The sequence below is a fragment of the Oryctolagus cuniculus genome, chromosome 11 (genome assembly GCF_051225735.1).
Source record: "Oryctolagus cuniculus isolate XC-2025 breed Fujian yellow rabbit chromosome 11, ASM5122573v1, whole genome shotgun sequence".
Taxonomy (NCBI): domain Eukaryota; kingdom Metazoa; phylum Chordata; class Mammalia; order Lagomorpha; family Leporidae; genus Oryctolagus; species Oryctolagus cuniculus.
The window spans coordinates 15,315,467-15,330,085 of record NC_142877.1 but is presented as its reverse complement, the minus strand read 5'-3'; the positions used below and the strand labels follow the sequence as shown (position 1 = coordinate 15,330,085).

At 52.1% G+C, this 14,619-nt stretch overlaps 1 protein-coding gene across 1 annotated transcript; it reads right to left on the bottom strand.

Moving 5' to 3' along the window:
* Positions 1-6,292: 6,292 nt before the first annotated feature.
* Positions 6,293-12,727, bottom strand: GTSF1L (gametocyte specific factor 1 like). Its single transcript, XM_089307091.1, has one exon. The coding sequence runs from the start codon at positions 6,856-6,858 to the stop codon at positions 6,412-6,414; it is 447 nt and encodes a 148-aa protein (XP_089163217.1). The 5' UTR covers positions 6,859-12,727; the 3' UTR covers positions 6,293-6,411.
* Positions 12,728-14,619: the final 1,892 nt, after the last annotated feature.

Sequence of the window (14,619 nt, the reverse complement as noted above, 5' to 3'; positions counted from 1 at the left end):
TCTCCCACCTGGGTGCAGGGGCCCAAGCACTTGGGCCGTCTTCGCTGCTTTCCCAGGCCATAGCCGGGAGCTGCATGGGGAGTGGTGCAGCTGGGGCTTGAGCCGGTGCCCATTCGGGATGCCGGTGCTGCAGGCGTGCTGCAGGCGGGGCCTTTAATCCGCCGGGCGCCGGCCGCCTCAGGCAGTTTTCCCGCCTTCCCACAGACGGGAGAGGGGGCGCTGTGGCTCCGCAGCCAGCTCCTGGGGGAGAGCCCCCTCCTTGTAATAACAAAAGCGATAGAAGTGGCGGAGGCGCGTGGGAAGCTGGTTTGTGAGGAGACCGCGGACGGGTCAGGAATGGGCCAGCAATGGTCTAGAGGCTGAACCGGCCGTTCTCAGAGTCGGTTCCGCAGCCCCGCTGTCTCCACTCCCGAGGCGTCGAGTTGGCCATGGCGTGACTGAAGCTCTCGGAGATGAGCTGTGTGTCCCCACCTTTGGCCAGGTGAGTGTCGGTGCGCTCCGAACCCGGCTTCTCTCTGACGCAGACCGGCTGACCAGTGCCAGCACAGAGCCTGGGTCCCAAGAGCCCCTCAGAAAGGAGACTTAAGAGGATGCTCCCCCCACAATAGTCCCCGCCCCTGCCCGGTAAGGCTCGGTACACAGTAGGTGCCCAATAAATATCTCGTCTCGCCATGAAGTGACAGGGCTGAGAGAGAAGTTGAGGGCAGCTAGGGCCAGAGGGGTGGGGGAGATTTCATATCCTGTTTATTTGAAAGGCAGAACAATGGGGGCTCCCATCCACTGGTTCACTCCTCAATGCTCATAACAGCTGGGTCAGGCTGATGCCAGGAGCCCTGTCTGGATCGCCCGTGTGACTGGCAGGGGCCCAAGTACCTGAGCTTTCCCCTGCTGCCTGCCGGGTGCACGTTAGCAGGCGGCTGGGATTTGAAGCAGGCTCTCGTGGGAGGGATACAGACATCTGCACACACGCCCATCCCCCAAGCTGTGACTTTATTTATTTGAGAGACTGCTCCTGTTCGCCGGCTGCTCTCCAAATGCCTGGAATAGCTCGGCTTGGGCTGGGCTGGAGCTGGGAGCCAGGAGTTCAACCCAGGTCTCCATGTTGGTGGCAGGGACCCGGCCGTCAGCCATCACTGCTGCTTCCTGAGGTCCACGTTGGTGAGACCTGAGGCTCCCACAACTGCTGCAGTGGTAGGGGAGGGACCTGGGGCCCACGGCCCTGGTGACCATGCTGTGACTCGATGGTTCCCCAGGCTCGGGGCGCCTGTGGGTTCCAGTGCACCCTCCTGGGCTCTCTGCAGCTCTGGGTAAAGCTCCAGCTTTGCCTGGTTGATATCACCAAGGAGCCCTGGGCCCTCCGCAATGGAGTGGGGGAGGCTCCTGCAGCTTTCAGAGCTGTGGAAGGGGTGGGTGAGAACACTGAGACCAAACAGGGGGCTTTTATTATGTCCTGCAAGAAACTGTCCCAGCCCTTCCTTCTGCATGGGAGGTCCTGCAGAGGAGAGGGAGCATCCATTTTCAGTGGAGTGCTTCAGGTCAGCACTGGATCCCTGTCCTGGGCTTGGAGGCCAACGCTTTATTGTGCCCTGTTCCGTGTCATTGTGCCCTGGTTACCAGCCAGGGAAGGTGTGTGGGGCAGGTGGAAAGCGTGAGATCGAGGTTTACTTGTGTGAACTCGCTGTGGGCGTGCAGCGTGCAGACAGCGTCCTGTGCATGCAGCTGGAGGAATTTCCAGGGCACACCATGGCCTGAATCCAGCACCTGCCGCGGGCACCGCACCCTGACTTCAGACCCCATGGGTGCGGGTGTAAGCAGACTTCACTTTACGTGAGCTTCACCTGGAGTGGTCTGAGTAGTGCTAGTTGGTCATTTGCACAACTGTCCACTTGATTTTAACTGACGAATAACCGTTTTCTATATTTATGGGCCATGAAGTGATGCTTTATGCATGCATGGTAGAATAATTTAAATGAGCTCACATCTGTCACCTCATGCGAATCATTTGTGTGTATGTGTGGTGAGAGCATTTAGAATCTTTTCTCAGCATTGCCTAGGATCGCATAGTGTGACTTCCCTGATTTGCCCATGCTAAGGACGTGTGGACTGTGGTCTGCCAATGTGAACGTGTCAGCCTCCTACGTGGGTGAACTCGTGTGTGCATTTCTGGGCTGTACAGATCTGGAAGCAGACTTCTGGGGATGCGTTCAACCTGAGCGGTGCGGCCACTTGCTCCTTAACAGCTCTGTGATGGTGGCAAGCTACTTAGCTTCTGAGTCTTTGTTTCTTTTATGATTTTACCTTTTTGAGTTAAAAAAAAAAAAACTACTTGAGAAGCAGAGACAGAGAGATCCCATCTGCTGGTCTCTCCAGATAGCCCCAAAGGCTGGTCTCCCATGTGGGTGTCGGGAGCCCACTTACGTAAGCCATCCCTGCTGCCTCCCAGGGTCTGCATTAGCAGGAAACTGGACTTGGGAGCGGGAGCTGGGATCAAATCCAGGCACTCTGATGGGGGACACAGGCCAGCTGCTGAGGCTCACTTCTCGTGCCTGTGTGCGGGACGTAGAACGTTGGCCCATCAGCGGCGTGGCCGGGCTGCGGCTCCAGCCCTCCTGCACCATTCTTTGATGAAAGCACAGATTCCGCACCTTCTCCCCTGCCTTCCTCCCCTTCCCGGCTCCCTCTCAGCATGCACTGGGACGCCTCGCCCGCTGCCGCTCCCCCAGCCTGGGCCAGCTCCCCTTGTGGTCCCCCAGCTCCGGGGGGGACCTCAGCACTTGCTTGCTGTGGTCACCGTTACTGCTGGGATTTTTTATGATCGTTTTCCTGCACACAGGCCAGAAAGAAGGAAGGGGAGAGAACAGCCGCTGATGTCCCAGGAGTGTAGCATACACGTCCCCGGCTCTCCAGACAGGAGTTTTATGTCCTGTTCTGGAAACAACACCTGGAGGCGCTCTGTGAGTGTGAACAGGAAGCCTTGCCCACAGTGGGCGCTGTAAGACACAGCTGACTTCCATCAGGGTGTACTGGCAGGTGTAGCATTGTGCCAAGGATTCTGAAGGTGTTGTCCCAGCTCAGAAAGAGTGTCAGGTTGATTAGTTATGTCTGTTACATGGCACTCATGTTAGCTGTTTACTATCTCTGCTTCTATAGTTGGAATGAATGTGTATTTTATTTAGGGACATAAGATACTTTTTTAAAAATTTTTCTTTAGCTTTTTTTTTTCTTTTTAAGGTTTTATTTGTTTGAGAGGCAGGGTTACAGAGAAAGGGAGAAACAGAGAGAGGTCTTCCATCCACTGGTTCACTCCTGAATGGTTGCAACGGCCGGAGCTGCACTGATCCAAAGCCAGGAGCCAGGAGCTTCTTCTGGTTCTCCCACGCAGGTGCAGGGGCCCAAGTACTGGGGTCATCTTCTACTGCTTTCCCAGGCCATCAGCAAGGAGCTGAATTGGAAGTAGAGCAGTCAGGACTCAAAATGGCGCCCATATGGGATGCTGGTGCTGCAGGTAGAAGTTTAAACGATCCCAAGTGAAATATTTTTACATTAATATGAATTGTGGATGTATTTTGGATTGACTTATACTATTTAATTCTGTTTTTATTATTTTTTGGTTGAATTTATAAAGTTTTCTGTCATCTCCTGGTCTCTTTTCTCTTCTTGCCTGGTTTGGAAAACGTAAAACACTTTATTTTAGAGACTATAGTGTTTTAGTAGACATATTTGCTCAGTGTTCTATTCTGAGCAAAGCCTTCTCCAACCTTTTATTATTTTAAATGCAAAATTGATTATCTCATTGGTTATTTACCTGTTTTCTAAACTTGCTTGCTTGTCATTATCTCTTACTCCTTTACGTGTTCTTGCTGAGTAAGACCGCTGTCACAGCAGCAGGGAGCTTTGGCTGAGGTTTCCCTAGGAGTCCTACGTGTGTTTGTGGATGTGTCACCCCTGCTTGTGGGTGAAGAAACCGGCAGAGACGTCTGGGAGCCGACAGGTGGTCAGGTGGGGATTCCGCCCCGCACAGGACGGTCCAGAGTCCATTCTTGTCTCCATCATGATGCCTTTCACTCTGCGTCACATTTCTCATTCTGAAATCACTTCAGAAGTTTTGCAATGATAGAGTGAGGCGTTCCCAGATGCCCTTCCTCTAGTCTCCCACAATGTTAACATCTTTAAAAACTACAGCACCTTTATCAAAGCTGAGATTCAGATTGGTACAATATTAACTCCACCTCAACATTTGTATGGATTTCACCACTTCCGTGAATGTCTTCTCCATTCCCAGAATTCCATATTGCCTTTACTATATGTACAGAGAGAACGGCAAGATGGCAGATTTGTATAAAAGAGTAAATTTGCCCGTCACCTGGCTGTGACGGTGGTTACATCCTGACCTGGTTGGTTCATTCACGTCTCAAGCCAGACTTCTCTTGTCCTGCTCCTGTTGGCCCCGTAGGTTGTAGGCACACAAGCATGCCCTCCACGTCCCTTTGTTTTGCCTCTGTGACAATTCTCTAGTTTATTTATTAGTCATCTGGTTTCTAAGGCCAACACTCAGAACTCCTTCATAAGAATTTCCTTCCCCAAGAAGTCTTTTAATGCTTTGAGGAAACAGGGCAAGGGATCAAAGGCAGTGGGTTACCACGACTTAGGGACATAGTGGCTAGGATTTCCTTATGAAAAGACTCCGTCACACTTCAGGCTTCTACCTTCTTCTTCTTCTTTTTTTTTTTTTTTTAAGATTTATTTATTTGAAAGGCAGAGTTACAGAGAGGCAAACAGAGAGAGAGAGGGAGAGAGAGAGAGGGAGGGGTCTTCCATCTGCTGGTTCACTCCTCAGATGGCCACATCGATTGGAGCTGCACCAATCCGAAGAAGCCAGGAGCCAGAAGCTTCTTCTGGGTCTCCCACCTGGGTGCAGGGGCCCAAGCACTTGGGCCATCTTCTGTTGCTTTCCCAGGCCACAGCAGAGAGCAGGATTGGAAGTGGAGCAGCTGGGACTTGAACCAGCGCTCATATGGGATGCCAGCACTGTAGGCAGTGGCTTAACCTGCTACGTCACAGCGCCAGCCAGCTCCTACCTTCCATTTTTTAAAAATACGTATTTGAGGGGTGAGCATTTGGCCCAGTGACGTTAGAGTCCCTGGGTTCCTGCCAGTGCAGACGCTGGGTGGCAGCAGTGAGAGTTCAAGTGGTTGGGTCCCTGCCACCCTTGCTGGGGACATGGACTGAGTTCCCAGCTCCTGCTTTGGCCCGGCTCAGCCTTGGCTGTTATGGGATTTGGGAGTGAACCAGAGGATTGGGAGATGTCTCTTTCTGTGTATTTAAACACGTACATAAATAAATAATGTATTTTAGTTTTCTGCCAGATAACCCTTTCCCATGTATTCACACACCAAAGGTGCTAGAGGATGTACAGACAGGAGGGGTCTCTTTGCCCAGTCCTGCTGTGAACTCACTGTCTTCCTGGGGATGGCCGCTGTCAGTTCCTGGTGAGGAGGTAAGGGGAGCCCTCTGTAAGGGGAGCCCATGGCAAACGTTTTAGACTCCTCTTCTGATGTGTGCTTGGAGAAAAAGCCCAGGCAAGCACAAGTGTTGCCCACAGCTCCACAGAAACAGTGGCTGAGCGGGCAGACTGCTCCAGACATGGCTGCTATCTTAAGCCACACCCAGCCCTGCCTTCATTGGTTTGCCTGCTACCTGTGGCTGCTATGGCGGGGCCCAGTAGTTGCCACCGATACCACGTGGGTGGCAAACCCTAAAATGTTTGCTCTCTGGCCCTTTACCGAAAATGTGTGCTGACCTCCGAGTTAGGCAGTAGGCCTTAGCCTTGCCAGGGCCGTGCGGACAGCGGGTCGTGCCCGATGTCATGGTGTGGCCACCCCGGACCCTCCTGACTGAGCTTTTCTGATCCGCTGACAGCGTTGCAGTGAGTCCCCCGTACCTGCTCGCCTTCCGCGTGTGTGGAGGTGTGACGGTGCTCCCGAAAGCTCATGGAAAATGGAATTAAAAGATAAGCTTGTTTTGGAGCAAAAGGTTTTTGAAATCCAGGCATAGTTTTTCCCTAATACACATTTTCCCTGAACTTTGTGAAGCCCCGTCGTATTTACAAGACAAAATCCTAGGAGTGGACTCACCCAGTCCAACACTAGGTGCATGGATCACTTCACAGCTGTCACGGGACTGCCCCCAAGGAGGGGGCGTCACCTTCCATCCTGCCCCTGCTCTCCCAGGGCCCATTTCACCCCACCTCTGCCTGCAGAATATTTTGAAGCCTTTGGCTCTTTACCAATATGCTAGATGACCAAAGAAAAGATCTCCAGGGTGGAGCACTTTGCATGCCCTTTATTCCAATGAGTTGCATATCATCGCTCATGCATGTGGCAGGTGCGTGATTCTTCCTTCCCGGGCACCTTACTGTCCTGGTCTGAGGATCTTCTGGGGGTTGGTCTCTTTCTCTGACTCTCTCGCGTCACTTTCACAAACCAGCTTTTGTGGGACAAAAGTCTTCAGGACAAACATCGGGTGGCAGTTAGCGCCGTCGACATTCCAGATGTCAGAGTTGGAAAGCCAGGGGGAGACCTGCAGGGGGTCGTCTTCCTGCTGTGGGCCTGGGAGACCACCTTTCAGAGGGCTCAAGCTGTCGTCTTCCTCCAGGGAGCTTCTGTTGATGCAGGAAGCCTCGTGCTCCTCCAGCTTTCTGATGGGGACCACGTGGCAGGCGTTGTATTTGCAGCTGGCCATCTTTTTGGCTTTTTTGGGGTTCTTTCTCCTGCATGATGCCAGGTGGTACTGGAATCTGCTGAGGGGAATCCGGTGGTGCGGATCGTAAGGGCAAATTTCTAAGGCTTCTGGCTCCATGAGGAATTGTTCTCAAAGCACAGTGTCTTCACTGCCCAGAGTCTAAGAGAAGTGTCCCCCGAGGAAGAGTCCTCCTGTGAGAAGGATGGAGTCGTCCTCTGCCGCTGTTGGCCCTTGGAACTTTGTAGGCAACGCTCTGGACCACGAGTGGCAGGTTAGGAGAGGCACCGGGGGTTGTTGGAAGCAGCTAGGCAGAGACCAGAGCTAGCCAATGGCACTTGACACGGAAGAACTCTATGGAGCAGGTGTAAGGGCCAGAACACCATCTCAGCTGCACAGGGAGGTGAAGGAGATAGGCACCCACCCCCGGCCTGGACTGGCAGAGACACGCTGTGTGATGTCAGGGCCGGTCACAATGGGCAGCTTACATCAGCAGGAGAAGGTCACTTCCTGTTTGCCTCGGGGGAGGGGCTAGTGGCTTGGGGGTGCTGCTGTTCAAAGCCAGTCATGGCATCTGTGTTGTCCTTTAAATCTAACTGCCCGTGCTAGTTTAATCTAATTTCCGATTTATCTGGATTTAAATCTACCACCTGTTTTGTGCTATCTTGTCTTTGTCTTATTTTTCTCTCCTTCCTTCCCTCTTTTAAACAATTCAAAAATTTTTTTCCATATTTTCCCACTATTTTGTGCACCCTCTTCCTCCACACATTGCAACACTCATGGGTAACTGACCAGAGCTTGAAGTTAATAAATGTTTTGCCTTCTTTCTGGGTAATGGAGGGGCTTCTCTTCACTTATGCCCCTCTTGACCCCTCATTCCCTATATGAGTTCTCAAAAACTAATGGGAAAATGTGTTTTATGAAACAAATATGCTTGGATTTTGGATATTTTTGTGCCAACATAAGCTTTTTTTTTTTAAAAAAAGATTTATTTATTTTACTTGAAAGTCAGAGTTACACAGAGAAGGAGAGGCAGCGAGGCAGTGAAAGAGAGAGAGAGAGAGAGAGGTCTTCCATCCTCTGGTTCACTCCCAATTGGCCGCAACGGCTGGAGCTGCGCCGATCCGGGGCCAGGAGCTTCCTCAGGGTCTCCCACGCAGGTGCAGGGGCCCAAGGGCTTGGGTCATCATCTTCTGTTTTCCCAGGCCATAGCAGAGAGTTGGATCAGAAGTGGAGCAGCCAGGACTTGAACCGGTGCCCATATGGGATGCCAGCACTGCAGACAATGGCTTTACCCGCTATGCCACAGCGCCGGCCCCAACATAAACTTTTAATTTCACTTTTTTGTGATCTTTTTGAAATGCCCTCGCATCTTAAGCTTAATTAGAACTTCCCTAGGCACTGTGGCTGCTGTCGCTGTCCTGGGTTTGTCTGTGCCCGACCTCCTGCTCCCTGCTGGCTCTCTGCTCCCCTGATCTCACGTTCCAGACCTTCCATGTTGGATCGCCTTAGTGTTAACTTTCAGAGTCGCTTCTAGACACACTCTGGTTCTGTTGTCTGACAGCTCTATTTCACTCATTCTTTTTCTTAAAAAGTTATTTATTTGAAAGAGCATCAGAGAGAGAGGGAAAGACAGAGATCTTTGATCTGCTGGTTCACTCCCCAAATGGCAGCTATGACCGGGAGTGGACCAGGCTGAAGCCAGCAGCCAGGAATTTAGTTCTGGTCTCGTGTGTGTGTGTGTGTGTGTGTGTGTGTGTGTGTGGGCAGGGACCCAACTACTTGCACCATCACCTGCTTCCTCCCAGGGTGTGCATAAGCACGAAGCTGGAATTGGAAGCAGAGCAGGACTCAAACTCAGGCACTCTGCTGTGAGACGTGGTATTGTAAGGAAAAGGGGTGCAGATTGGTGCCGCCTCACACAAGGCTCCAAAGGGTGTCTTTAAGATGGGAGCTGGGTGGTCGTGAAAGCTGTGTCGGATGTCACCAGAGCCGGAAGCCTGCCCGGGTCCAGTTCTGCAGGTTTCCTGTGGTGCACGCTGGTCACCTTGACGACTTCTGTTCATCTTCCCTGAGCAGTGACTAGTGGGATTTCCCAATGCCAAGCATCAGGGAGGTTTCTCCAGGTCCCTCGGGACACCGTAGTCAGAGCCAAGCCAGGCTCTATGGACCTGGGTGAAGCTGGTCCTCGGGGTTGTCTTCCTTGGCCTCTCACTCTGCTGAGGCCTGGAGTAGCCTGTTATAGTCTCCTCGGGGCGGGAGGAGTGGTTTAGTCCATGCATTCTTCCCTGGGGTTGGCTGGGGGGAGTGGTTTAGTCTACCCATGCTCCCCTGGGGTTGGAGTCCTTTGGCATTGCCGCCTAATGTGGAAAGCACTTCCTATAAACATGGGTGGGTCCTGCTGCCATCTCTTGCCCCACACAGGGCTGAACCAGAGTCCACATGGAGGCCATTGGCACATTTCTCAAGGCATGTGTTGTTTCAGCGGCCTCTGACATTCTGCTTGTGTCTCTGGTTTTAGATTTTCATCTAAAAATTGGCCTTGACCCAAGTACTTGGGGTCCTGCCACCCATGTGGGAGACCCAGATGGAGTTCCTGGCTCCTGGTTTTAGCCTGTTCTAGCCTTGGTTGTTGAGGGTATTTCAGTGAACCAGAGAGTGGATCCATCTCTCTCTCTGTCTCCCTGCCTCTTTGTCACTCTGTCTTTGAAATAAAAATAACATCTTAGAAGAAAATTAAAATTGGCCTTGAGTTCCCCATTGCTAAACTGTTTCTTGAGATCTAAGTGATAGTTCACCATAGCCAGGACTGAGAATCAACCTAGGTGTACATACCTGGATGGATGGACACAGTGGAATGGTATTCAGCCGTTAAAAACAATGAAATCCTGACATTTGCAGTAGAACGAATGGAACTTGAGATTACGTTAGCTAAGGCAAGCATGGGAGATGAAGGCCACCTGTCTCCTTTCGTATGTGCAGTTTTCTTTAATGATTAACCTGAACCTAACAGTGATAACTAGAGGCTGGAAAGTGCCGGGTAGGGGTGGGGGAAGCTTGGCTAAGGGAACCAGGACACAGTCGGGTGAAGACTGCAGGTTCTGGTGTTCTGCAGGGCACTGGGGTGACTCCAGGTCACAGTCAAGTATTGTATTCTGCATAGAGAACTGGTAGCAGAGCCGGTAGGCGCCAAACACAAGAGCTGTAAAAACAGGCTGATTGCCTGATGTGATTGATTTATGTGTTTCTCTGCATTGAGACAATGCACTGCACCTTATCAACAGTGTACGCGTGTTACCAGAAATCTGGTCCTTGTCAGTGGTGCTGAATTAGAATAACGAGAATGGGGGGCTGGCACTGTGGTCTAGCCAGTAAAGCCACCACCTGCAGTGCTGGCATCCCATGTGGGCGCTGGTTCAAGTCCTGGCTGCTCCACTTCCCATCCAGCTCTCTGCTGTGGCCTGGGAAGGCAGTAGAAGATGGCCCAAGTCCTTGGGCCCCTGAATACACATGGGAGACCTGAAAGAAGTTCCTGGTTCCTGGCTTTGGATAGGCCTACCTCCTGTCATTGCAGCCATTTGGGGAGTGAACCAGTGGATGGAAGACACCTCCCTTTCTCTGCTTCTCCTCTTTGTAACTCTGCCTTTCAAATAAATGAAACTAAAATCTAAAAATGAATAAATTAAATTATAAATTAAAAACAAAAATACAATAACAAGAATGAATTTTGAGGATTAAAGAAACATTTTTTTAAGAGGTTTATTTATTTATTTGAAAGAGAGAGGGAGAGACATCTACTGGTTCACTCCCCAGACAGCCTCAATGGCCTGGGCTGGGCCAGGCTGAAGCTGGCAGCTGGAGGCTCCATCTGGGTCTCCCACAAGGGTCGCAGGGACCCAAGCATCTGAGCCATCCTCCTTTGCTTTCCCAGGTGCATTAGCAGGAAGCTGGATCAGAAGTGGAGCAGTCAGGACACGAATCTGCACCCATAAGGGATGCTGGTGCAGCTGGCTGTGGCTTTAACCTGCTCTGCTGCAGCGCTGGCCCCAAGAGAAAGTTTCATCTACTAATAGCTGAGGACCCCCGCAGGCCAGGGGCCTCAAGACTTGATCCTGTACGTGAGGGCAGTCTAGGGCGGTCAAGGAGCAGGAAAGGGAGATGAGGCTGCTGGTCGAGGGTTTGAAAACAGGAAGAGAATGTGGTTCCTTGAGAAACTTGCTGAAGGAGGGGGTATCAGATATTCTGCATAACGAAGTCATTGTTATTTGAGATCTGAAAGAGGCAGAGTACTGTGCTGAGATTCCTTTGTTTCGTTAATACGGATGAAGCCCCCTCAGTCCTCAGTCCCAGCCTGCTGTGTCTTAGTTACTTGCACCACTTTGCATTTTGTTGCAATAAATTTAAGCCTTGGGTCATGCTGACAGGGAGGCCAGATCACTCTGCAGCTACTGCTGACCTTCTCAGAGCGATTCTGGAACTCGGAAGCAAGTGTGATTTATGTTTGAGTGGGCACTCTAGTCACAGGCTCAGTTGTTAGTTTTCTGCATCAGAATACGGAGAGGGAGAGAAAGGTGTATTTGGTGTGGTTACACAAACAGTACATATAAGGGGGCTGGCGTTGTGGCGCATCTGGTTAAGCTGCCACTTGTGACACCAGCATCCTGTGTGGACGCTGGTTCCAGTCCAGGCTGCTCCACTTCTGATCCAGTTTCCTGCTAATGCACCCAGGAAAGCAATGGAAGATGGCCCAAGTGCTTGGGCCTTTGCGCTCACGTGGGAGACCTGGATGGAGTTCCAGGCTCCTGGCTTTGGCCTGGCCCAGCTATTGCTACCATTTGGGGAGTAAACCACTGGGTAGATTCTCTCTCTCTGCCTTTGAAATAAAGAAAAAAATTAAGAAGAAAAAGGATGGGCAGTGGCCTGCTGGTTGAGACACCACATCTCATACGATAGTGTCTGGGTTCCAGCGCTGGCTCCAGTTCGTTTCCTGCTTGATGGCTCAGGTCACACATGTTCTTGTACCACGGGGGACCTGGATGGAGTTCCTATCTCCTGGCTTCAGCCTGGCCCAGTCCTGGGCAGTTGGAGAGTGAACCAGTAGATGGGAACTCTGTCTCTTTCTCTCTGACTCTTGAATAAATTTTTAAAAGAAGTAGAGAAAGCACATTATAGAAAACATTTTTTTTTTTTTTAACAGGCAGAGTAGAGAGAGAGAGAGAGACAGAGAAAGGTCTTTTTGCCGTTGGTTCACCCTCCAATGGCCGTCGCGGCTGGCGCACTGCGGCCGGCGCATCGCGCTAATCCGAAGGCAGGAGCCAGGTGCTTCTCCTGGTCTCCCATGGGGTGCAGAGTCCAAGCACTTGGGCCATCCTCCACTACACTCCCGGGCCATAGCAGAGAGCTGGCCCCTGGAAGAGGGGCAACCGGGACAGAATCCGGCGCCCCGATGAGGACTAGAACCCGGTGTGCCAGCGCCGCTAGGTAGAGGATTAGCCTATTGAGCCGCGGCGCCGGCCAGAAAACATTCTTAAAACAATACATTTTAAAAGATCCAAGTGGCTGTTGAGAAACAATATATTCCTGAATAAGAAGGCTCAAAATCATAAATAAATGTAAATATTCTCCCCAAGTAGAAGTCAAAGTTCCCCTAAATTAATTTATCATTGTAATGCGATTCCAAACAACAGATTGTGGTAGCTTTATTTTATGTGCTGAGCTCTGATAGACCACGTGCCTGCTTGTTATTTTTCTTCCCAAACCCCCCCTCCCCCGACTAACCTCAAAGATGAGGTCTTCTACATCAGGTGTGAACAAACTATGGCCCACATACCAACTGCGGGTGGCTGTTTGCTTTTGTAAATAAAGTTTTACTGAAACACAGCCATACCCATGTGTTGACACACTATCTGTGGGCAACGTGACCTTACATGTGAGATGTCTCCCACTATTTGTCACATAGCGGCACGACTCTGGTGTCACAGTGAGAAACTGATATGGAAATGCAAGCTTAGGTAAGGATCCATACAGGAGTCTAGAAAAGGCAGCTTTCCAACCCGTGCCGCCCTGATCACTGGTGTGCTGGGTCGGCATAGGCAAGGTCAGGCTGTAGCACACACAGCACCAGGACTTCAGAGGCTGAGACTTCGGAAGACTGTGTCTCACTCTCAATTCATATCCTGAGCGGGTGGCTGCGGTGCGGTGGGGGCGGGACCCAGGCTGGTTATGTCTCCACGGCAACCATGCTCCTTCTAGGAGGGAGGGGTATGGGGAGCCAGGCACCCACTGCACCCACCTGGAAATGGTAAATGATCAGTTCCGCTGGCATTCCGTTGTCCAAAGCCAGTCCCAGGGCCACCGCTAACTTCAAGGTCGGGGAGGTGGAGTCCTGCGTTTGCTCAGAAGAAGTAGGAACTTAATGGAGAGCCCTAAGGTGCCCATTCTGCCCTTGGGGGGTCCTGGAGCTGTGCTCCCTGGGCCCTAGCCACTCCCCTCAGGGACAGCCCCTGGGGCACCACCCAGAGAAGGTGCCCTTGCTCAGTGTAACTTCCCTGCCATTCGTGTGACAGCACCCCTCTTCTCCAAGCCAGGACTGGGGGGGACTCTGACACTGGCCCTGCTGGGAGTTAACAGTCCAGCGCCTGCTCTTCCAACACCTGGCCCCGTCTGTTGACAACATGACACTGATGGTACCTGGTCTCACTATGCTCATGGCCCAGGCAGGGGTGTGCAGGTCTCTCTAAGTCAGCTCACGGGGATACCCGAGATCCATGTGGGAGGGAAGGCATCCATGGTTGCAGGTTTCCGTGTGACCCAGCCCCTGTTAGTGCTGTGGGCTGGCATTAGATCCATTACAGAGGAAGGGAAGGCCAGCCCGTTTGTGCTTCTAATGGACATCCTGAATGGTCCTCAAGCCTGCAGCCTGCTCCTGCCACTCTGTTCCAAGCCCAGGAACCAATAAACTTCACCATGGCAACCTGAGTGTGGGGGTGCACATTCACCTGCGTGGACGTGAGCAAGAGTGCAAGGGAGTCGGGCTCTGCTTTCCCTTCACCCCCCCCCCCCCCCCCCACTATTCTCCACTCCGAGGCATGCTGCTGCCGACACATGGAAATGCAGGCGTGGAGGGGGAGAGGGCAGAGGGCCATGCTTTCAGAAAATGATAACTGTGTGTGTGGTCTGCCAAGCCAGCAGGGATTGCTGTGGGCTACAAGGGAGCTGCTGGAGGATTGGTTTGAGTATGAGTTCCTGAGGCTCGGAGCTGGTCTGACACCAACAAGGCCAGCTTACCCCCTAGGGCCAGCATCCCCTCCAGAGTGTCCCTGGAGGTTGGTCATTCAGCCACGGGGAGCTCACTCCCTCTCCAGACAGTGCGCTGTTAGGTTTTGCATGGAGCTGAACTGCCTGATACCGTGCAGCCATGGGTGTTGACACTCACCTCTGCCCAGGGCCCCCTAAGCAGGTCCACTTCATGCCGTGTGGATGTGGCACTAGGGTGAGGGTGGCCACTCGTGTGTGGCTCCTTGAGCCTCCCTGCCTTGTACAGAAGACAGGTGTGGCCAGCAGGAGCCCCCGTGAGCACCTGAACTCCAGCCAGGACCCCTCCGTGCCACCCTTGTCTGTGGCCGCTCACAGCTCAAGGGTCCCCCGGCCTCAGCCATTTTCAGCCCCTGCTGGCCCTTTTGATTTGAGCACTTGGTTTTATTTTTTAAAGATTTATTTTATTTGAAATGCAGAATGAGAGGGAGAGGGGGTTGGGGGGATAGATATCTTCCATTCACTGTTTCACTCCCCCAAATGGCAGCAATAGCTGGGGCTGAGCCAGGAACCCAGAGTTCCATCCGGGTCTCTCACGTGGTGGCAGGGACCCAAGCACTTGGGCTA